The 25,062-nt window shown below is 34.8% G+C and overlaps 1 protein-coding gene across 1 annotated transcript in view; it reads right to left on the bottom strand.

Moving 5' to 3' along the window:
- The window catches only part of Pitslre (cyclin dependent kinase 11B pitslre), a 233,911-nt gene that overhangs the window by 207,208 nt on the left and 1,641 nt on the right, over positions 1 to 25,062 (bottom strand). The window contains exons 2-5 of the mRNA XM_090389610.1: positions 16,329 to 16,459; positions 6,859 to 6,995; positions 5,632 to 5,926; positions 1,088 to 1,233 (exon numbers count right to left, since the gene is read on the bottom strand). Coding sequence (XP_090245736.1) covers positions 1,088 to 1,233; positions 5,632 to 5,926; positions 6,859 to 6,995; positions 16,329 to 16,450 — 700 coding nt within the window. The 5' untranslated portion in view covers positions 16,451 to 16,459. The remainder of the gene's footprint in view (positions 1 to 1,087; positions 1,234 to 5,631; positions 5,927 to 6,858; positions 6,996 to 16,328; positions 16,460 to 25,062) is intronic.

A 25,062-nucleotide genomic window follows, 5' to 3' on the forward strand; every position in this document is an offset into this window, starting at 1 on the left:
CAGGACTTCATAAAAGTAATAACATTACACAAATGATAACATTATCTATGATCACTATAAGCAGCATACACTGTATTCTGAACATGGAAAAATTGCAATGATTCACCTTCCCTCCGAGGATGTCCCCTATCAGCATCATGCCTCATTCTGTCCCTCTGTCTTTGCCGCTCAATGAATAACAACCGTTTCTTTCTCAATGAAGCCAACATGGGAAGAACCCTATCAAATAATTATACTTTGTAATGAAAGCTGTGAGTAATGATGAGCTAACATTATAGAATACACAAGAAAGTAAAACATCAAGAAAAAAAAGAAAAAAAAAATTCTTTTTCCTATTTCATCTACCCATTCCTTTTAATAATTTGTCCAATCCTTTAAATTTATTAAAACTACCCATTTATAGTAAAACCATGGAGTACTAAAAATGAAAATAACTCAGACTACCTTTCTGCACCAGCATGTGTAAAATATTATTGGGTGGCAAAATTTTTTATTCGGCAGAATTTAGATCGTTTTGGATTCTTTCTCTCCTATTTGAGCCTGTTATAAACTACTACTATTCCCTTTCTTCAAAGAAGGCTTTATACTGCATTTCATTTCAATCACTATATACTAAATACAAAAATAGGAAATGAATTTAAATAAACATTGGAAGGCTTTATTTCTTACTTGAATAGAAGTGTTGTGGATAAACATCTGGAGTCATGAAAGCAATCAACAATGCTTAACCGCACGTTATAATTATTACTCTTTTTCTGTTTCTTTGTTTTTTTTTAATTAATTGCAACTTTTATATACACATTGCTGCTTCTGCATCAGTGATACTGATGGATACTGTGGGTAATGAGTAAGGCTGTGATATATATCCTAAGTTGACTCTCAGAACTGCTTACTTCACTCCACACCACTAAAGCTGTTTAGAACCACAAACTACCATACATTACCAACATCCTATGATAAATTTCCATTGGCTGAAAGTCCCCCTCTTCACCAAAAACTACTTAACAGTACAATGATGCTGTCTAGACAACAGTGGAATCTAAATTCACCATAATTTAAAACCCCCATGGGTCATGCTGCAACTTACCATCTACTCTCAAAAGGGTCATACAATTAGGTGATAATGGTGTCCACTTTGCTAATGGATACACAGTGTTGGAGAGTAATATTTTTGAAGAGTATACTCCACGTGGGTTTCTAATCGAATCTTCGATAGCCAAGCGGTTGTAGTACCTTATTAAAAATAAATGATGGCAATAATTCTTGACAAAAAAGATATTTATTAATTAATCACTATATTTATTTTCAGCTTTACTAAAAATAATTAGCAATACTTCTTTTATGTTTTAGTTAAATTTAGCTTAATGAAATATATCTGCTGACTAATATAATTTGGATGTGATGCTATGCGAGGATTATCCGTGGATTAATTTTGAAATGAACCACTCTCTTTTACCACATGGATAATACAAAGTTAGTTTATAATCTAATTCCCACACTTATTACAAAGGTGATATTTCAAGATTTTTACCAGAATCCATTATCAGATCATCCAGGGCTAAAATAAGGGGAACACAGGGCAAATTTAAATTTACATTCTTAACAGTTTTACAAATTACAATTTTAGCTCAGAAAATAATAGTCTCAAATAAATGAAATAAAATTTATAAATTAATTATACTTAAAATTAATAAAAAATTACAACAAACAATTTTAGTCACAAATAAATGAAATGTTAACCTAAATTTATAAATTAATTATATATAAAACAACATACCTGTTAACACCACTTCACATGTTGGCTTGTCTAAGACAGCTCTATTTGCATGCAAGGTGCTGTTAAGGTTTTATACATCTGTCAAAGCCTAAGGCTGCATGGTAAACAATCAATTGATGGCCAATGGGATGGCCATCAGCTGATTAAAGTATTATTAAAGGTATTAAAAACCATAAACCCAAAGATTATATTCTACCCATGAAAGCTAGAGACCAAAGAAATGTTACTATTATGGCCAACGAAACCTCTGCCAAAACCACCCCGGGTGTTGACACCTTAATGTGGTAGGCTGAGATCTGTGGTGATTGTACTGGCGTGAATATCTTTTTAAGCCCCTCTTCTACTTTGGACTGTTTGTTTGTTATTTGGTTTTTAGGAGCATTAGCAACTAAGGCCATATTTCTCAGGGGACATGCGGTGGTCATTCCGACCTTTCCGCATCCTCCGTATTTGGTGGTCATGGGCTCGAACCGCGGTCTAATCAAGAAGCGTGTGCTACGCACTGCTGCTCCTGCCCACCTGGCTATACTTTGTACTTAAAGATATTGTAATAGCATTGGTCAAAACCCACTCTGCTTTTTGTTGAAGGAGTTCATCAATTCAAAACATTTTATGCAAAATACATCTTTAAATTTTCTCCTGTTGTATTGCTGCGCATCCGGGAAATGATAATTTCACTTGCCTTGTCGATATCAACTTTTGATTTGATGCTTCCCACATTTGGTCCACTCCTCAGAAACGAAGGGTTTTTACTTTAAAAGGTTTGTTAATTGGGTGTATAATAGCTGCAGTTGTGCGAAAGTCTCCTGGAATTACAGGTAACCCCATGTTAATTCAGCAACCATCCTTTTTGTTGTCTCTCCTTTACATGTAATCTAAACTGGTCACAATAACAGAGATAGTTTTTTTTTTAAATACCACATTGAAGTTTTGACCATGTTGTCTCATGGTCAAAATTCCAGACATTCTCAGAATTACTTGGAGTCAGCTACCGCATCATTTGCTGGTATAAACTGCAAATGCGGTAGCCAACTCCAAGTGATACAATTTTTCTTTTCCATTCCTGGCAAGGATGGCGACGGACAGAAATAACATGCTTTCTAAGGAATTCATGCTATTGTGATCCAGACATGGCACATATTACAGGACAATGGGGTTGGACTTCATTAAAGAAAAGGAACTTTGGAACATTCTATGGACCAATGAGAGGGCATTACAAATTGAATAGCAACACCTAGAATAATGGGATGAGGTGAACATCACACCAATCATTGATGAAATTCCACTGCATTCTCCACAGGCTACTTGTAGTGCAATTATACTACATTCACTATAAGATCCTTTTTTGAGGAAGTCCAACTACATAGTCCTGTAAATATGTACCATGACCATATCACACTAACATAAATTCCTTACAAAGCATGTTATTCTCACAGCCACAATAGTTTAGATGTAGGATAGAGCACTGCCGCACATTTCTCACCTAGTGACATAGCTACTTTGTGACATGTTTTCTAGAATATCATGTAATTTGTCTGTTACAACATATGGCCTTTTGCTCATATCTTTAAAAATCTGAGTAGCCACAACAGTGTCTTATAATATAAATTAAATTAATTAACAATATTCTGGTCTTTGATTTGCTTTTCTAATGTCTTCATCACCTGTTAAAAAATAAGTCCTTTGTCTTTTAGCATAGCCACACTACCAGATAAGAAATACTACCACACATTAATGAAAAAGAAAACAAAAGAAAGACATAATTTAAAGATACTTTCATATCACTTTCTTACTTACTCTGATGCCACTGTGAGTAATTAAAATAATTCTTTAATATAACTAAAATTTAACAACTATAAAACTATATTAAAACTATTTTATTACCTTTAATGTAGTTTTCTATCTTTTAAATTATACAGTTATATTAAATAACTATTTTAATTTTATATTAGTGTGACCCAATTTAATTATTTCATTACTCAGAGCAGCATCAAAATGCAAAAAAAGAGATATGGTGGTTATTCTAAATGCAGGGAGGGGGGGGGGACCATGTTGGTAATACTCAATGATACGTTATTGTTCAAGCAGGCTTGTTTATTACAAAAATTACCAGAAACTGGCAGTCTAAACAGAAAGAAAGGAAGTGAATATCCTCTGCAGCACAGGACAGATTTCTAGTCTGTCTGTGTGTGTCAGAAACAGATCTTCGTTAACAGAGTTCAAAGCAGCATGGGAGGAAGATACAGGAGTAAAGGCAAGTACTGCTACAGTATGTAGACACCTTTTCTCATCAGGATTAGTAACACATCCCCTAAGGGAAAAAAAATGAAAGCCCAGCACTTAAAGTGGGCAAAAGAGCATGCTAGTTGGTCTGAGGATCAGTGTAAATGTGTTATTTTCTCTGATGAATCGAAATTCAATTTGCATGGTTCAGGTGGCCAGCGGACTGCTAGCCAAAGAGGAGGAGAAAAATTTCATCCTGCCTGTATCATCAACACAGTAAAACATTCTGTGTCTCAAACGATATAGGGGTGTATTTCACATAGAGGAGTTGGTTGTCTTGAATTTGTGAAGGGTACAGTGACTGCTGAGATGTACAAGGACGTTCTTGAGACAAAATTACTTTCCACAATTAGAGATCACTATGAGAATGTTGCCAATTGCATTTTTCAGGATGACTCTGCTCCATGTCATAGAGCCAAAACTGTAAGTACTACTTCATAAAAGTAGCAAAAGTTTTAAATTTATGAAACGTTGTGCTCTTGCTTAAATAAATGTAATTTAAGTCCACAAGTGCAAAAATGGTTGAAGAATTCACATAGTAACATGGCCTGGGAACAGTCCAAACCACAAACCAACTGAAAATTGTTGGAACAAAATGGATGTTTCAGTTATGAAAAGGAAACCAGATAGCACTTAGAGAGCTGCAGGAGACAATCTGTGTTTGGTACCATGAGATTTCCCAGGAATACATTCAGAACCTTACCCAGTCGATGCCACGATGATGTGCAGCAGTCATCAAGGTAAAAGGGCCAAAGAAATATATTAAGGTGCACTTCGTTGTGTTTTCTGGTTATATATTGCCTGTCATCCTAGTATGAGCAAAGTAATGAAAAAAAATCACTTTCATAGAATTTTTTCATATTGCTTTCATAGAATTTTTTCATATTGCTTTCATAGAATTTTTGTTATAATGTGAACCATAAGTAACATGCTGTTATTTTGGAGAACAGTACTTATTTCATTGTATATTTATCCATAGGGCATAAAAGTAAATTTTTCAGCAATTAATAGTTTAATATGTGATTATTTTACTGGCAGCTAATCTTTTATTTCATAAAAGATTAGCGGACAAACAACCTAAAAAATAAGGCTATGCAATTTTTTGAACATTACTATAGCAGAGAATTACGGTCCAATGCGGGTGTTTTTCTTCCCAGTATATCTTAAGTATTTTATGATGCCTGTGGAAAAGTTAGAGATATATTGATAAACATATGGCAGTGGTGTATTTGGGAACAAAGCTATAATTCCAGAAAGAATTTTTAGATGCTTGTTCTCAGAAAGCTTAAATTTTTTAAAACTTCTCATTTCAATAACTTTTCAGTTTTAAATATTAAATCGATAATAACTGCACAAGCATAAAGATAACCAGTTTGGAACAAGAAAAATCAATGCTATCATTATGAGCAAAATATTCTTATTTTCAACTAATTAAAATTATTATCTAGTATATAAACAAAATTTCATCATACTCAAGATGAAAGATATTTAATAATCTTATGAAATTGTTTGTTAATATATACTACTATATTTCAAAAATTCAAATTTTTTTCATTATCAGATATACTTACTGTTCCCTATCATTTCGGTCTTTTAATTCCTTCTCTCTGAACTTTTCTGTTCCTCTTTCTCGAACATCACGCATTTCTCTTGCATCCCTAGTTTCACGGGAATCCCTAGCCTCTCTCATTTCTCTTTGATCTTTGGTAACTCTTTCACGTAACTCCTTTTCTCTTCTCATATCATCCCGTCTTCTGTGTCTACGGGATTCATGTTCTCTATTACTTCTCCTTCCTTCAGCCTGCCTTTGTCCTCTATCATCTCTGTGAATACTTCTTTCATGGATCCTTCTTTCTTTCCTTCGAGCTATAGAAGTAAATTCAACTTTGAATTAAATTTCAAGTAAATTCAACTTTGAATTTCTTTGAAGTAAATTCAAGTTTGATATCTAAGTTCAATATTCAATGCTTTCCTATATGCAAATATATCTCTAATTCACAAAGGGGGCTCAAAAGGTGACATGAGTAATTACAGACCTGTTAGCTTGACCTCCTTTCCAGGGAAAATAATGGAGTCACTGGTTACAGAAGCATTGCAGGATCATCTAGACAAGACTGCAGTAATAATTCAGACATAGCATAGGTTTGTTAAGGGGAAGTCTTGTCTGACCAATTTGATTGGATACTTGATGTGGTCACAAAGGAACTGGATGCAAAAAATAATTTTGATATCATATACTTGGATTTCAGGAAAGCTTTTTGCTACTGACAAATTGGAGCAGTATGGCATTAAGGGCAAGTTACTACAATGGATAAAAGGATGCTTGAGTGGGAAAAGACAGAGTGGTCAGAGTTCTCTCCACAAAATTTTGCCAGCTGGGTGGGGAAGTGTAATACTTTGCAATATTACATAATTTTCTGTTATTTATAAATGTGACTTAAACGATCCAGAACAAAAATTAATTGCATGATTTAACATCATATGCTCCTGTCGCATTGACCTCGATCACATAGTATGTTCAAATATATTAAATACAAAAGTTTTTAAACTTTAAAAGTGTCTTTTTTGCATTGTTTGCTTCAAAAAAGAATTTCATAAGCACACAAAATGCTAGTAGGAGTACAGAGAAACAAACAAAGGAAAATATACTGATTTGATGTAGTTAGGTTTTATTTTGCAAGAGTACAAAGAGAAAGAGGACATTATTTATGGAATAACTTGAAAATATATATAAAAAAATATTTATGGAATAACTTGATAATATATATTAAAAAAAAAAAAAAAGTATAGGTACTTACATTCATGTTTTCGAGAATGTCTGTCCTTTTTCCTTCCATCTCGTCTGTCATTACGGTCTTTGGTATACGTAATAGTAGCTTGTGGTGGTTTAATATCTAATGAATCATCTCCACCATCGTCTCCTTTTGAGCTGTCGCTACATAACATTATACAGAGAATTAGATGTTTAGCCTTTTGACATACTTTTAGTGTATCCAAAACATACCAATATTTAAATGTGTTTAAGTGTGCATAATACCAATGTTAATTATGTACACTATTTTGTAATACAAGTGGAACTGCAGGATGCATCATCACATGGCTGCATTATGAATATTTTTCATTAATTTACATGACTGCATAGGAAATTTTCCAAACTCTAAATCAGAAGCTAACAAACCAGCTGCATATAAATACATCTCACTGATTTTTATTTATTTTTTTTTCACTCAAATATGAATGGTTTAAAGTTGTTGTTTTCAAATTGGCCTTTAATTTTAATATTTCTGTTCTCTTGTTTGCATTGTAAATCAAGATGTTATATAAGTCTGACAAGAATTGCAATAAAATTATTAGGAAGCATGAAAACATTTTGAAGACAAAAAATAAAAAATCTTTTATCTTGTCTTTTAATTCTGTTTTGAATTTTTTTAGAAAATCAATTTCCTGAAAAAATTGTGGGAACTTTTTAGCTGTGTCATGAATGATTCTCATTTCACAACTGTAGATTATTTGGACATTTTTATAATGTAATTATGGTGATAGCCTTCAGTACAGTTAATGTATTCAAAAATCATTTAGATTTCCAAACTTTACATGCTAATTTTTTTTTTAATGATTTAGTTACAAATGGTATGAAATAAGCAGACCCAGCTATTAATCCTTTCAGGAGTATACACATATATGGGCTTTCAATGCTGTTTCACAAATAATGTCTGTTTATGTAAAAATTGTCTTGAAATCTTCCCAGAAGTTACTCCCATCTCTTACGTGTTTCTAAGCAATAGTAGATACACTTTATAACAAAATTAGCTTTGAAAATTGGAGGAGGGAAGATCTTGTTAGCCTTGGTTGTTCAATGTAAACTTTAAAAAGCCAAAATTCTTTAGAATTTGGATCGAGAAGTTGATAAAATTGCATCTAGTAACATAAATAGATGTAAAGGATATTATTGCATCATAAAATTTAAGGTTTTATTTCTATATTTATATTAACTCTGATTTGTTGATTTTTGACAACAATTTCAAGTGACATTCAGCAGTCAAGTTAAAATAAGAACAAATTAATATTTAAAAACCTTTCTATATAATTTTTATTTTTACACATTTTTAAAATTGATTTTCACCCTACGAAGCTGGCTCCCCTAGAAGAAACCATTTGCCTTTCATGTATGTTTGGAAAACCTACCTGTGTCAGGGTTAGAATATAATAAGCTGTTGTTATGTAGCATATCAGGGATGGATATTTAAAAAGTTTCTATCCTGCCATAAAACATTCAGAAATCATTGACACAAAGTAGTGGTTAGAGGATCGCTGTCTTGGTCTTTAATCACTCATTGACCACTGAATAATATCATTATTTTTTCTAAATTGTCACCCTTTAAGATGTTTTTTCAGTGCAGGAAACAGGTGGTAGCCTGAGGACTGTTTCACCTCCACACGCACACACCACATTCTGGAGAAAAATTAGGCAAGGGTGAAAAATTAGTTCATAACCTAAATTAATGATTGTCTCTGTGATTACAGGTCTTATGACTACAAACTGTCATGCAGAAAGGTGTTCCTTCTGGAAAATTTCCTGCTGTCACAATGTTTAGCCTTTTAATAGTTCAAGAAATTTCAGTTTCAAGGAAGAATAATATCTGTCCATAATAGATTTATCCTTTTGAAAGTAATCCATAAATATCACCCCTTCTTTGACCCAAAAAACTGATGCCACTCCATGGACTGTTATTTGATCTAAGGATCATAACAAATCCAGGTTTTATCGGTGGTCACCAGTTTATTGATTTGCCCAGGATTCAAGCTTCCTGGGAAAATTTGGCAACACTTATCTTTTGCAATCCCTCTCCCCACTTTCTGGTCTGTACTCAGATCTTTTGGTATCCATTTTGCTGTAATTTTTTTCATACTCAGTCTTTCTTTGTGAACAGTATAATGGACTCATTCACAGGGTAGGTTAGGTGTCTTTGCTGTGTACTATAAACCATTCTAGCATTCTTTCAAAATCAGGTCATGAATCACCAATGTTTTCTGTGCTTGACATGTTCATCATGATCCAGATTCATCTTTGATGACTCTGTGATCCTTTTTAAATTCAGCAACCAGTTCTCGATAATACTGTAGGATATACAACCATCATGCAATGCCTCCATCACGTTCTCCTGGATTTGTTCCTCAGTCTTTTCAAAAAATGTATTTTTCATTGCAACACAACTCTCTTAAGCTATTTGTGAAATTTTTGTGACATTATTGGTTATAGTGGATATAACTATTTTAAACCTAAAAAATAATAACGTTTAAGATATTCTATAAGTGATCTTTTCATTAAATGCATATAAATGTTTGTAATTTGATATTATATGCCTATTTTAAAGCCAAAAGTTTCTGGCCATGTGCAGCACTAACCACAAGTAGAACAGCATGCACCATTAGATACCGATGAACTAATTCATTGGGAATTTAGTGCGGTGTGTTTCACTCCAATAGCAGGTTGTGCTTTTGTGCAACTAGCATTTAAGTATGTTTCTGTTGGGTGCATCTTGAGATTTTTACATCTGAGTAAGAGGTGGATGTTAAGGAACAGCAAATTCCCATAGCATCAGATATTGTCATAAATTTGGAAAACAGTTTTAGACTTATAAAATGCTTAAACAAGCATTATGGATAGAACAAACTTTTTAAAGGTATTTGCGTTTCCAAGGTGGCCAAACTTTGGTTATGGATTTGAGCACCCAGGTCATCAGTCTTCAAGTAGGCCTGATCAAAGTGTTGAAAAAGGGTATGGAGTTATCTACGAGGATAGATGGTATACAATTAATGATATCTGTGACATTCTAAGTCTATCGTGTGGTACATGCTAATGCATTTTAACTGAAAATTTAAACAAAGAAAAATTTGTACCCTGTCTGCTGACTAACGAACAGAAACAGAACTGGCTTTCCATGTTTAGGGACATGTAAGCACATGCCGGAAAAGACAGAAATTTCCATTCCAAGGTCATAACAGTGGAGATAAAAGCTGGGTTTATAGTTTTGATCTAGAAACAAAACAGTCCTCCCAGTAGAATAGTTCGTTTCCATGTCAAAAAAGGAAAGGTAAGTCAGATCAAATGTCAAGAGCATGGGAATTGTTTTCTTCGACAATGAGGAAATTGTTCATCAGAAGTTCCTTCCACCAGGCCAAATAAATCAAATTCTATAATGAGGCCCTAAGGTGTTTGTAAGGGGGGAGATGTTAGAAGAAAACATCCAGTACAATGGTAGCACACTCAGCATTGGCTTCTGCATCATGATAATGTGCCAGTGCAGCAGCACAGCTTTGTCCATTCAGCAGTTTTTAGCTAAGAACAAAATGGCAATGGTCCAAAACCCTCCCTATTCTCTCTCAACATGTTCCCCCATGACTTCTTCCTGTTCTCAAAAATTTAAATCTAATTAAAATGATAAAGATTTGAAGACCTGCAGAGATTCAAGCTGAACTGCAGAAATTATTGGACAGTATCACAAAACAGGAGTTCCAGAGATGCTTCAAACAGTGGGAAAAGCTCTTGGATCAATGTGAATTCTGGAGAGGACTTGAAAAGGACAATGCCAACACGTAACTAACATAAGTTACATGTTAATGCTCCGGTCCAGAAACTTGGTTCACACCTCATATATTGTAAGCAATCCAGAAATTTTTGAAAACCCTCATATTAACCTTTCAGTAGCCTGCTGGGATGCTTATAGCAATGTTGGTATGAAACTGTTTACTATGCAGTCATCCTAATATTTCCAGACTTTTCCCTTTCAGGGACAGACAATGAAAATTCCACAGTGACTATCAAAGAAAATGATGAAAACAACTCTTGTAAATATGTTGGCTTAAATGACTTCATAGTGCACAATACTAAGACCAAAAAAGAAAATTTTAGCATCACTTAGCCTTTAAATCCATCTTGTTAAATTTTTTTTCATTATGGTGAATGAAGCAATTTCCAAGTTGATAATTCATGCTGTTTATGAGTCATATACAAAATATCAAGTTTTGTCGGGATGATGATAGACTAAGAACAATGGGTCACTATCAGAGCTACTGTGAGGTTGCCACAAATTGGCATCTACTCAAAGCATTGATTTTTGGTAAGCATTTGAGACATTACATGCTGAGCAATCTGATGTGCATTCAAATTATCACTGAAAATTTCACAACTTCCTAATAAAATGTTAAATGTTTATGCAAGTTTATGAACATCACACATAACAGTTCTTGTAACTGTCTGGCTGTTTCAGTTTTTTTTTGGGTGTATGAACAGTTAAAGGTCAATCAGCATGGTCATCATCTGATAAACTTGCTCTTTCCACTTTGAATCTACAATGTCATTCAAACATAGTATTACGAAAAGAGAGTGCTCGCTGTAAACCTGATGCATCATTTCTAATATGTTTCAGAAGCAAATTTCTCTAAACATTCACAAAATTGGATGTTAACACAATGTTCCAAATCAATGTTCCACTCAAAAATCTTGATAAAATACACAGCAACCTTGAAATCTGATAATTTATGTGGTGCAGAAGTACCAATGGTACTTTTGCACCACATAAATTATCAGATATGTAGTGCAACAGTATGTAGTGCAAAAGTACCAATGGTACTTTTGCACTACATATGAAGTATCACTGGCATTATATTGAAAGAGCAAACAGTGTACTACAAAAGTATTAATTAACCTATATTGTGAAGCAAAATCACTGCAAGATGCCTTGTCTTATATTATAAGACCGAGCGCTCTGAGGAGTATACTGACAGTATTACTAATTAATATAGTCATTACCCAGATGCCCACTCCAAGGATTAATATCCTTTCATCATGTTGATTTTCTTTGCAATAATAAATGTTTGATGCTTTTGACCGCACGCACGCGTGCATATGATTTATTATTTTTACCTCATATATATGAGGTAAAAGTAATAAATCTATTGAAAAGTGAGAAGATGGAGGCATAAATTACACAAAATGCCAAAACTAACAGAAGGATAGCAGAAATTGGAGATATTGAAGGCGTGAGAAAGAATGTAAATATCCTATTTAAATAAATTAATTAAATAAAATTATAGGCTGAATTGGATAGCCAATTAGAGAGAAGGGAACTGTAAACCAAAAATGATTAGATTAACATATGGAGTAATAGCAAGTATCAGATAAGGGTGGGATACTTTGGTTATAAGTCAAGGAAAGGAGGTGAAAATTATAAAATTAAAATCTGATGTTAGTAAAAATAAATATTGATACATAATCAAGTATATATTTATATTTAGCCAGAGGGTATATCTTCCACTACAGCCCAGGTGATTACCTTTAAATCACCACATATCTGCAACTCATACTTCTGACAGTGTTCTCCATGTTTGCATATGTTTATTTTTGTGGACGGCATATGCAAGAGGTACTGAAGGCAGCATATTTCCAATGTGTAATAACACAGCCATAAAGTACCTTTAAGGCTAACCTTTGAAGCATCTATAAATAGTCACCATTCTTTGGGAAGGTATCTCATGTTCATTGCTGCCATTAGACCACCAACATCTTTACAAACAGTGAGTTCACCTTTTGTTTGATAAAATTTATCATAGTTTTTATTTTGAGTATGCCATGTTGTCACTTTCACAGAATGATCCAGAACAGTGTTTCTCAAACTGGGGTCCGCAAAATGTTCAGAATGTATCATGTAATATGTGTTTATTTTCTTAAAAAATATACTGATAGAATCAGAACAAACTTCGTCATAGAACCTTACTTATTTTCGATAAGATTAGTGTATATAATTGTATACATATTTCAAATTATTCGTTCTATGTATTGATGAAATACATAGAATGAATTGAGCAAATTGATGAAAAAATAAAGTTATTATAATGTATTTGCATAAAAATAAGAATAAAGTTGAGCTGTTTCATACATTAAACTTTGAATTTTCTTTTCAGAAAACCAAATGTTCATAGTGGGTTTTCTTTTTTGAAGGGGTCCCCACAAACTTGTTTTGATTTTTGAAGGGTCTGTAAATCTCAATAGTTTGGGAACTGATGATCTAGAAGATTCCACTCTTGTAGCCTTGAGGCCAAAAGCGCTGCCTTATTCTTCTGCAGTTCGAGATCCCTGATGAGGTAATTAAGCTCACTTTCTGTGATCTGAGTGGTTCAGAAAGATAAAGGTTTGGACAAAATGGTAGATCCCTTGACGTAGACAGCTGCTGTACTTCTTCGTGTATATCAAGTTGATGTTCATCAGTGTCTTCATCTTCATCAAAGTGTACAGAAAAACAGTCAGGTGGTTCAGGAATAGGTAGTACTTCACCATGAGGCACAGGACAAATTGCAGATGGTATGTTTGGGTACGTCACTGTCCACTTTTTCTTCATAGTCATTCCTTTTCTAATTGGAGGCACCATACAGAATTAACAGTCTGTGACATGATTTGTTGGCTCCCTCCATATCATGGGCACTGCAAAAGGCATAAAACCTCCCTTTCAATTCACCCATGCATTGAGTTTTAATGAACAGGTACTGCAGCATGTGCAGAGCTCAGTTCATGTCCTGGTCGCCTACTTTACACCCAAAGTACAAGAAGTAGGCCTTTATTTTTTATGGCTTGAGTTAAGGGACACTTTCTTAAAGCTAACATGACTTCTCCACATACGTAACAGAAGTCATCCACACAATTAGCATTAATAGAGGCATATGATGCAATAAATGAAGCCTATACAGCATCAGCCAAAAAAAAAAAAAAAAAAAATTTCCCATTTGTACCCTGTACGCACTAAAGATGTTTATAAGTAAACATCTTTGACAACACCTACTAAATTTTGAACAGCTAGAACCAAAATCATGAACGATGTAATTTATACTCACACCTGCTGCTTGCTCTACTGAATCAATGTTTGGAAGAGGTTGGGCAAATAGCCTAATTACCCATTTGATTGCAGTCATTTTTTGAATAGTAAGATTGCAATACAAGTACAGTGGATTCCGGTTATTTGGGCCACTGGTTAATTGGAGCAGCCGTTTATTTGGGACAAATCTTAAAGAACAGAACCCAATCGAGAAAATAGCCAGGGTTTACTACGCTTAATTGGGACAACATGCCGTTTAATCGGGGCAGGAGACTGCAGCACTCGAGATTACCCTATGATTGTCTCCGACCATACCATGTGGTTCAGTCAGATTTCTGGAAGTCACAACCATAAAATAATAAAAATGATCAGCAGTTCCCTGTTTATTGGGCTTTTCTGTTAGTGAAATCTATTATAAACAATTAGTAAACTTGACATTATTGAATTTGCGATAATACTGATAGCTGGAATTCTGTGGGTTTTCACATTATGATGAAATGCATTTCCCCTTCCATGAAATCTTCAATCATATAAAAAAACAAATTTTCAGAATCTTCTCTTCATTTCTATTTTTTAAGCTTCGTAACTTGTTACTCCGTTCTCACTTGTGAGTATCGTGTTACTTGCGATTTGTGTGTGTGTCATTTTCTTTATTGATTGTTTATTTTTTTTATTGTTTTAAATTTTAATCCCCACACACAAATGTTAGTGAATAGAACATCAACTAGTTAGTGTGTACATATTACAGTACATATTAATGAAGCTGTGCATGTAAGTGTACATTTATTTTTATTTTGCTAACCTGTGGAAAATATTCTTCCGATTTTCACATATCATTTAATTTTAATTGGTAAGATAATAAAGTGTAAATTTGTGCTTGATATATCTTTACTTTTATAGTCTATGGATAATTTTCCTCCTAATTTTGCTGATTAGAACTGCTGTTTAATAGAATTAAAATTCAATTCACAAATATGATCACAATGACCAGTGCTTACTAGATATCATAAAGTGAACTGTACTTTACTATGGTGAGTCCATCGTAACGAAATTTCATCATACAGAAAATCAATCACAAAGGATTCAATTCACAAATATGATCACAATGACCAGTGCTTACTAGATATCATAAAGTGAACTGTACTTTACTATGGTGAGTCCATCGTAACGAAATTTCATCATACAGAAAATCAATCACAAAGGTGGGGGGGGTTCCCATTGTATTTTTAACTATTTACGTGAAACTTCGCATAATTGGGGCAGCCGCTTAATCAGCCAAAATGCACTAATCCCGATGTGTCCCAAATAACCGGAATCGACTGTATCTGTATTGTTACAGTCATACTATCATGTTGGATCATGCTACTCTGTCATGCTTTGTCACAAATTATACATGCAGCACTATGAGATTGGCAAGAAATGACAGTATCCATGCATAATAAGCTATCAAAACTATGACTTGGCTCAGGATCTCAATGAGTACAAGCACGAGATGGTAATGCTGCACATTCCATTTTGCAATGAGGAAACAGAGATGAAATATGTCAAGATCTACGACAACAGTGAAGAGCTCATACTAGATCGTAAATTGTACGAATCGGACTTGGACATTTGCAAAATGATTGAAATATGTAAGATGATGTGTGAAGACAACAATAACGGTGGCCCTGAAGAAGCATACGGTGATGACCTGCATAGCCTTATAACGTGACTGCAAGAAAAAGACCCCTTTTGAAAGTTTTACAATCATCCAAACAGCAAGATGAACAACGATCTAAAGCTTGCCACACTCAACCGACTCAGTGCAACTGCAAAGAAATGTGAAAACTTGATGTCCAACGACGACTTCTGCAACTTAATGAGCATGGCCAATGACAAGCAAAAGATTCAACTCATACGTGTAATTTGGAGTCTGTTATCTCCCAATCATGAACCGATTCAAATATTCTTGACCAGCCAGCTGGTTGCAGAAAAATATCTTTGATTTGCCTCTTGATGGAAATATACAACCATTTCAGTCATACAGATGGGTACTGTAATGCCTACATTACATGAGCTTCAATTGGTAAGGCCAACGCGCATCCAAGATCACTGCCCTCAATATATCCATTTCTCTGGTTTCCATTATCCATTAGATAATTGATGGCTGCAGTTATTCATTCAGCTGGATGACTAGCATCACCAAATCAAGTGACTCATTAGCCATCTTGATCAAGTCGCTCCTATGATTTTTCTGGAATAATGTGTCCTGTATTTACATTTTGAACCTACACAATCCTTTGAGCCACTCTTTTCGCCTACATTTCTGTTGGGGTGTTCTTTAGAATGAATAATAGCAAGTACATTAAAACGTTAATTTATTTGCATTAACTAATTTATGTTCATTAATTTAAACATACCTGTCATCATTTAATATTGTTTCTAGAGGTGAAAATTCTTTCTTTACTGGTGGTTCTTTTTCAATTTCTCCATCTTCTGATTCTGAGGAACTCTTTGATCCATTATCTCGTGAATCAGCCATTTTAAATTTCTGTTTAAAAATGTATATAATTTTTTTAAAAAATATAAAGAAACTATTAATATTAACACAATAAATATAATTAACTTATCAAACTGCAACCATTTCCTGAATCACCTGCAATCTGCCATAAATGGAACCAAAAATTACCTTTGACCAATTGTATTTAACAAAATAACCCACCAGAGTAGGACAGAACATACTGAAATCCTAGTCCTACATATATCACATGAAAATATGACTATACACAGACTAATTCAAATTAAATTTGTGAATATTCAGAGAAAGACTGACCTAAATATGAGTGAACTATGGTAGATGGGATCTATCCAGTTATATTAAAGGAGACGGCAAAGGAAGTAAGCAAACCCTTAGCCATAATTATGAGAGCATATTTGGACTCAGGGGAAGTCCTCATGGACTGGAGATGTGCAAATGTATCCCCAATTCACAAAGAGAAATCAAAGGGTGACACGACTGATTACAGATCTGTTAGTTTAACTTCTGTTCCAGGGAAAAGAATGGAGTCACTGGTTAAAGAAGCATTGCAGGATCATCTTAACAAGACTGCAGTAATAATTCGGACATAGTATGGGTCTGTTAAGGGAAAGTCTTGTCTAACAAATTTGATTGGATACTATGTTGTGGTTACAAGAGAACTGGATGCAAAAAATAAATTTGATATCATAGACTTGGATTTCAGGAAAGCTTTTGATACTGTTGCACATGGAAGACTACTGTACAAATTGAAGTAGTATAGTATTAAGGGCAAGTTGCTATAATGGATAAAAGGGTGGTTGAGTGGGAGATGACAGAGAATGGTAATCAATGGATGCTGCTCTTCATGGCCTAATGTTATTAGTGGAGTCCCCCAGGGTTCAGTGTTAGGCCCACTGTTGTTTTGTATATTTATCAATGATACTGATGCAGATATATCAGGCTTAATTTCCAAGTATGCAGATGATACAAAGGTTAGCAGGGTTGTTAATGACAGTAATGGCAGTGTGCTACTGTAACAGGATCTAGAAAAGTTAGGCAGATGGACTGAGAAGTGGCAACTGAAGTTTAACCTCAACAAATACAAAGTACTGCATATAGGTAGAAGTAACCCCCAGAGATACATACCAACTATGTAGTACTACACTTAGGGTGGTAGAAAATGAAAAAGACCTGGGAGTAATTGCACAATCAGATAAAGTTTTCTGAGCAGTGAAGACAGGCTGCCAGAGCAGGTCATGAGGTATTGTCAATTATATACAGGAATTTTGCTGGTAGGAGAAAAGGAGGTGATTATCCCTTTGTATAAGGCAATGGTCATGCCATGCCTTGAGTACTGTGTACAGGTCTGGAGGCCTCATTGTAGGAAGGATGTAGAGTTGCTCGAGCGAATAAGAGAAGAATAACAAGATTGGTGAAGAGAATGAAGGGGTCCTCTCACCAAGAAAGGCTTAAGTTCTGCAAATTGCAGCAGCTGGAGACTAGGCACCTGTGAGGTGATCTGATTGAGGTGTATAAGGTCTTAAGTATAATGGGTTGAGTAGGCTCAATTCTGATGGGATTCTTCCTCTTGCTTAGATTACGCTGAGGGGGCGTAAATTCAAATTGAGGAAAGACAGTTGTAGAATAGATGTGCGGAAATTTGCCTATAGCCAGTGGGTAGTTGATTGCTGGAACAAACCTCCATCTGTCCTTGTGGAAGTTCATAGCTTAAATAAATTCAAGGAGGAATTGGACAAACTTTCAGAGGGAATAGACGTGTGAAATTGTTTTTTTTTGGCTGTTGCTGCATAAGCTCATATGCTTGCTTTCTTGCATCACATGCCTCTACTACTAACTTGGTCTGAAGTATAATCTTCCTACCTGGGTGAGGGGGGGATGAGATCATTTATTACCTTTGTCATGCAGTCTAAGCTCTTTATAGCAACCATCTTTTTAACATCCCAACGTGTTATAATGTCCTATGTGGTTTGTCCCAGCCAATTTTTCATTAGCCTAATAATGCTATTTAATTTTTTTCATTAGCCTAATGCTATCTAATGCTAATGCTAAATAAAAGGCTTTCTGTAATAATTACAAATTTCTACCTCTTAATCTGAATTTTTACTCTTTTATTACAATATTCACATTTAAAAATGGCAGAATGCTTCAAATATATTGAAGTAATTGCAGCCTGACCACGAGAAATGACTTATTAAAATTTCCCCATGCTTTTTTCCCCTCTAGTGCGGTAATAAAATGAACATTGGCTAGAAATTCACTTCATCAGATCGAGTGTATGTTTATTAGCATGGCTCCAAGAAAGTGAACAACTTTGTAAATCGCAGATAAAATTAAGACTTTTCCAGCTGTAGTTAACGGTGTGCATTCTAAAACTAACATCATCAAACAGTTCCACATTCCTAAGAGTACTCTGTTCACTATTCTGAAAAATTGGAAAAAGATTGAAAGTTTAGAGAAATCTGCAAGTAGTATTTGGGCATGAAACCGAAGTATCTGCATCTTGAAAAGGTACTTTTGGAATGGCTAATGATGATATGTGAAGAAAAAGTTCTATTAAAAACTAAGGCTGAATTGTTTGTGCATCAAATGGATATTGAAGAATTTAAAAGTTTGGATGGATGGACGGTTCCAGAAATTTAAGACTCATCACAGCCTGTGTTTCAAAAAAGTGTGGTGAAAATGTAGCCATGGGCATTGACGCTACAAACGGATGGAAGGAAAATCATTTAAGAAAAACTACTGAAGAGTACTATTAAACAAAACTGTGCTATTATCTTGAAAGCAAAAATCAACGTAAAATCGACATCCTGCGGGTAATTTGTGTGTTTCAGCATAGGACGAAGTTGATGAAAAAGTGATCGCCAACTGCTTCAAACATGCTGGATTTACTGCTTTGAATGATGCAATGTGTGAAGTTTCACATGCTTCTTTCTCTATTAATTGCAAACAGTACGATAATAGGGAAGAAATAATTCAGTATGTGAGTCATACCTAAACTTACAGGATACGCACAAATAAAGAGGAACTCATTGCAGACATAATGGAATTTTCTGGAATTTATAGCAATGAAGGTAAGGAATCTACTGTGGTTGAACAAGAAGTTTTAGTGAAAGCTACTCATCAAGGATTAGAACTTGTACGTTGATTTTTTCAAGTGCAGCCTAACTGCAAAAGTGACATAACTGCTATCGCAAACCTTCATAATTCTCTTTTAAAACATGCTACACCATCAAAACAGCATGTTTTGACAGATTATTTTAAAGTATGAAACAATTCTCTTATGTCGTAATATGTTTGTAGGCTATGTAGTGAAATTTACATTACATTTTAATTGTAATCTTACTGCGCTCTTCAATCAATGCAAAATTTACAATTGCAATTTTCTTGATTAATACTGTATGTATTATAAATAAGATTATACTATATTGTATTAGTAGCATTACATTAAATTTTCAAGCTCTAACTTGTTTTGTTGCTGATTTTATGAATAATTGATATAACATTCTTCCGAATAACAACCTTTTTTCTCATTCCCCTACAGGTCATTATATAGAGCTTCGACTGTACATGTATTGATTAAATGAATTAGTTTATTTGTATTCAGGATCTAAAAGTTTTAAAATAGTGTCATTTTACAAGAAATAACCTTTGTTAAATACACAATATATTTTTCAATGTGGCCAATTGTAAATCTGCAGCGTTTATCATCAAGAATCATTATAAAAGAAGAAAATGATCTTTCTACATTAACAAAAGTGACTGTGCTAAATCTAAAAATTTAAGCTTTTGAAGCCTCTACTCAAAATGGAAGTTGCTGCACATCTCCATTAGCAACGTCATTTATTTTAGTTAAATATGAAATTGATGATATGAATCAAAGTAATGCCTGCACTCACCTCATGAATTCTTGTTTGTTGCCACAACAGATGTTGATAAGATGTTCAGAGGGGAGCAATGTTTCAAATGAGGAGGAAGACACAAACCTAAATAACTTCAAGGGATGTGTCAGGGTAGTAAACTATAGAAGATTACTTAAGTCTTGACTGTGTCGTCAATAAAATGGCTGAAATTGAACTCCTGGTTAGGACAACTAATGCTAATATAATAGGGCTAACAGAAATGTGGTGCTACCAGGGACCACATTTCTGTTAGCCTTATTATATCGGCATTTCTGTAAGTATAATATATTTCCTAAATATGTCATACATACCATAGTGGAACTCATCATCACCAGGAAATTGGTGATGATGATGATGAGGTCCACTATGGCATGTATAATATATTTAGGTAAGATAGGAGTGGATGGGTCATGTACTTATCAAAAGCAGCCCGAGTGCAAAAAGAACTTTTGGTGAGTCTGAGATTATGTCAGCTGTTATTGTTATTTGGTTTTTAGGAGCATTAGCAACTGAGGCCATATTGCTCCAGGATATGCGGTGGTCATTCCCTGACCTTTCCGCATCCTCCGTATTTGGTGATTATGTCAGCCAGCACAGAATCTGTGTGGCATGAGTAAGTTGAAGGCAAAAGGAACAATGAGCATAGGAGTAATCTACAGACCAGAAGATTGTATAGAATATGACAAGAGTCTTTACATGCAGATGGAATGACCAAGCAAGAATGGATGTCTTATTATCGGTGACTTTAATCTGCCCTAGATTGATTGGAATAAGTGGGAAGGAAACCCACAACAGGGAATTTTTTTTTTTAAAATAAACCAGATTATTATTTGTACAAGTATGTTTGAGAAAGTACTAGGGGTGAGAATATTCTTGACCTCCTCATTACTAACAAATCAGATGGCATCAAGGGACTTAAAAGTATACAAACCATTCAGAGGAAGCAATTATGCAATTGACAGTTGAAGAAAGATGTTGCAGGGTTTCAACTTCAGAAGAGGAGACATGAACAGTTTAAGGCACAATATATGGCATCTGTTAACTGGATGGATGGCAGAGTGAGGGCAAATACATTTGAATTATGGATACTTTTAAAGCAAAAATCAAAACCCCAGGGGCTCACATCTGGTGAGTATGGGCTTGGCACACCCAGGGTCCTGAGCTGGATATCATCATTCTTCTCTTTCTTGGTGATTCCCTTCTACTTTTCTTTCTTTTTCTCTCTCTCTGGGTAACTAGGAAATTTTTTTTTTTTTTTTGGCTGTTGCAGCAAAAGCCTTAGGCTTCCTTGCACCATATAGCTAATAATAATAAATAAAAATCGATGATTGCAGAGCTGGCTGGTCAAAGAGAGGCCAGAACAGTTACAGAGTGATAAAAAGTACTGAAGCCTACAACAGGTACAACATGATTGGTAATAGTACCAAAAATCAGGCCAGGGAGGCCAAAACTATGTATGAGATAGCATTGGATAAGAGAGCAAAGAATGGGGCCAAGGAATTTTTCATGTATGTGAATACAAAGAAGAAGAAAACTAATCAGATCGAACTCTTGTGCACTGGGTGTGGGAAAGTCTGAGATAACCCAGCTGATGTTGCAGATGAATTGTATAGGTACTTTGCATTGGTTTTTACAGACAAAAGCCCATTCATAGTGAGAAGAGGCTATGCAATAGAGATTGAGCCATTTGAAATTAGTTATGTTCAGATTACTGTTTATTAGAGAAACATTTGAGCACAAAGGCAAGTAAGGCTCCCACAGAGTTGATGGCATATACAATGTAGTTTTGAGGGAGAGTATAGAGTGTGTTTAGTGTCAAACGGCAACAGGGATTTCCCCCATCACCATGTACTGTACAAGGTATGTTCGTGTCAGACGGCACCTGGGATTTCTCCCATCTCCGCACCATGTACTGTACATTGTGGGTGTGAAATAGAACACTGTCAATGCCAGAGGTTTAAAGGTGTATGGATTTTTGAGGGATAGCGCGAGGAAGCATACTGAACCAATGAAGTTAACTATGTAGTACAGTAGTCGTAGTGGCATATGATGCAAGAAAGCAAGTGTATGAGCTTATGCAGCATCAGCCAAAAAAAAAAAAAAAAAAAAAAAAATCGCACCATTACCTCCAATTGCCTGTCCAGTTCCTCCTTAAATTTATTTAACCTATAAACTTCCACAACAACAGATGGAAGTTTGTTCCAGCAATCAACCACCCGCTGGCTAAAGGCAAATTTCTGCACATCTATTCTAATCTGTCTTTTCTTAATTTGAATTTATGCCCCCTTAGGTTCGTAATCTGAACAAGTGGAAGAAGATTCCTTTGGATTGGAAGACAGCCAATATATTGCCAACATATAAAGCGAAGTTCATAACTACAGACCAGTTAGTCTGACTTCAGTGGTAGGAAAAATCTTAGAAGTAATGATTAAGAGTGCAATTCAAGGACATTTAGATAGATATGGCATTTTGAAGGACACACAACATGGCTTTGAAAGAAAGAAAGCTTATTTTTTATTTTATTTTGGCATCAATCAGCCAAAAAAAAAAACCCTTCTCATTTCAACCCACCCACTCACTCTAAATGTTTGTCTAGTTCTGCCTTGAATCTATTTAAGCTATCAACTTTTTCTTGTTGATTCCCTTCTACTTTCAACTCTCTCTCTCTCAAGGTAACTCGTGGAATTTTTTTTTTTTTTTTTTGGCTGGTACAGCATAAGCCTCAGGTTTCCTTACACCATGTAGCTAATAATAATAATCATTTCTTGAATGACAAATGGAAATTTGTACCAGCAATCAACCACCCACAGGCTAGAGGCAACCTTCTGCATATCTATCCTACAATTCAAATTGTATTGATTGATTTATTATAAACTCCACTGACCTGCTGGTCATGCCGGAATATAAACATGAACATCTTATTGTCCAGAAAATATGGTAAATATTGTGTCTTTGGATTAACAATATTTATGGTAATAAATATTTAATAATGGTAGATTATTTATTCTAAAGGACCGCGCCTCCGTAGCCAGGAGCAGAAGTGCGTAACGTTCGCTTCTTGATTAGACCGGGATTCGAGCCCATGACCACCAAATATGGAGGATGCGGAAGGTCAGGGAATGACAACCGCATATCCCCAGCCCGGATAGGATAAAGGGTGAGGGGTAGGCATCAGGGAGGGCATCCGGCTGTAAAAAAAATTTCATGCCAAAATGGTAAAAAGAGTGACCTCATATATATAATGGAAAAAAGGTGAAGACAAAAAAAAAATTATTCTAAAGGATTGTTTAACAATCTACAAAACTGAAACCAAAACTTGTCAAAATTTTATACAAAACTAAATCAAAACGAGAAAAATATAGCAAATATATTCAGCATACATTCACTAACAGAAACCACCTGCTAGCTAATGAGAGGCCAGTAATCTTTGAAACAGCTGTCCTCACAGGTTTTCAGATTTTTGAATGTATAGCATATTCTTCAAAAAGGCCTCTAAGGTTGGGAGAGTAATACATATCCAGAATTTAAAACAAATACACCAACCGTTTAACTATAATGGTTTAATACTGAAAACTATAAAATGTACCAAACGATACTACACTGTAAAATAATATATGCAAAAAACTGATTTGCAAAATAAAATATACGATAAAAATTTTAAAATATACAATAAAATATAGATAAGATATTTAAAATACAATAAAATTAAAAGCGATAAAACATTGACTGAAGCTTTCGGGGCTTCCGCCTCCTTTCTTAACAACAGTTGTTGTTGAGAAAGGATTCACAACTGGTGGTGCTCAAAACTTTCAAGTACTAATACATACATCTAGTTTTTCACTGGTCCCTTAGATCTTATAACAAGATATTATTATGTTAAATGCTTGGTAAATCAGTTACTTAGTATTAGTAGTGACAAATAATGCAAGAAAGAAAGCTTATACTGCAATAGCCACAAAAAAAAAAACTTCCACATCACCTGTCCAATGCTTCCAATAATTTGTCTAGTTCTTCCTTGAATTTATCCAAAATACCTACTTCTACAATAATGGATGGAAGTTTGTTCCAACAATCAACCATCCGCTGGCTGAAGGCAAACTTCTGAACATCTATCCCGCAACCATCCTGTCTCAATTTGAATTAAATCCCCCTCATGTGTGTGTAGTCCGAATAAATAAATAAATTTTCTGTTTATGCTCCGGGACGACCAAACAGTCAGAGGAGTTAACAAGATAGACAGAATACAAGAAACAGCACCATATTCAGCAGTCATGGGCTTGAAGATGAATGCATCAGCATTGGGCATGCTTAATCCATTCAAAGTTCTAAACACCTCAATCAGATCACCTTGCAAGTGCCAAGTCTTTGTATGCTGCAATTTGCAGAACTGAAGTCTTTCTTGGTGAGAACACCCTCTTATTCCCCTCACCAATCTCATTGCCCATTCATATTCTCTTCACCCTTTCCAGCAGAGCTACATCCTAAAATGAGGGCTCCACACTTGCATGCAGCCTAACCATTCCTTGTATGGGATAATAGCGTCATTGTTCCTGCCAGCAAAATTCGTGTATATCATTGACAAAACCCCATGAGCTATTCTGGCAGATTACCTACTTGTAAACATAATAACAGGAATTTTATGTTCATGAACTAAGTTGCTTAAATGCAATTTAAACAGAACCTAGCCCAGTCATTCTAACATTTTGCTAAATTTTC

The sequence above is a fragment of the Mastigoproctus giganteus genome, chromosome 2 (genome assembly GCF_048544385.1).
Source record: "Mastigoproctus giganteus isolate SK-2022 chromosome 2, ASM4854438v1, whole genome shotgun sequence".
Taxonomy (NCBI): domain Eukaryota; kingdom Metazoa; phylum Arthropoda; class Arachnida; order Uropygi; family Thelyphonidae; genus Mastigoproctus; species Mastigoproctus giganteus.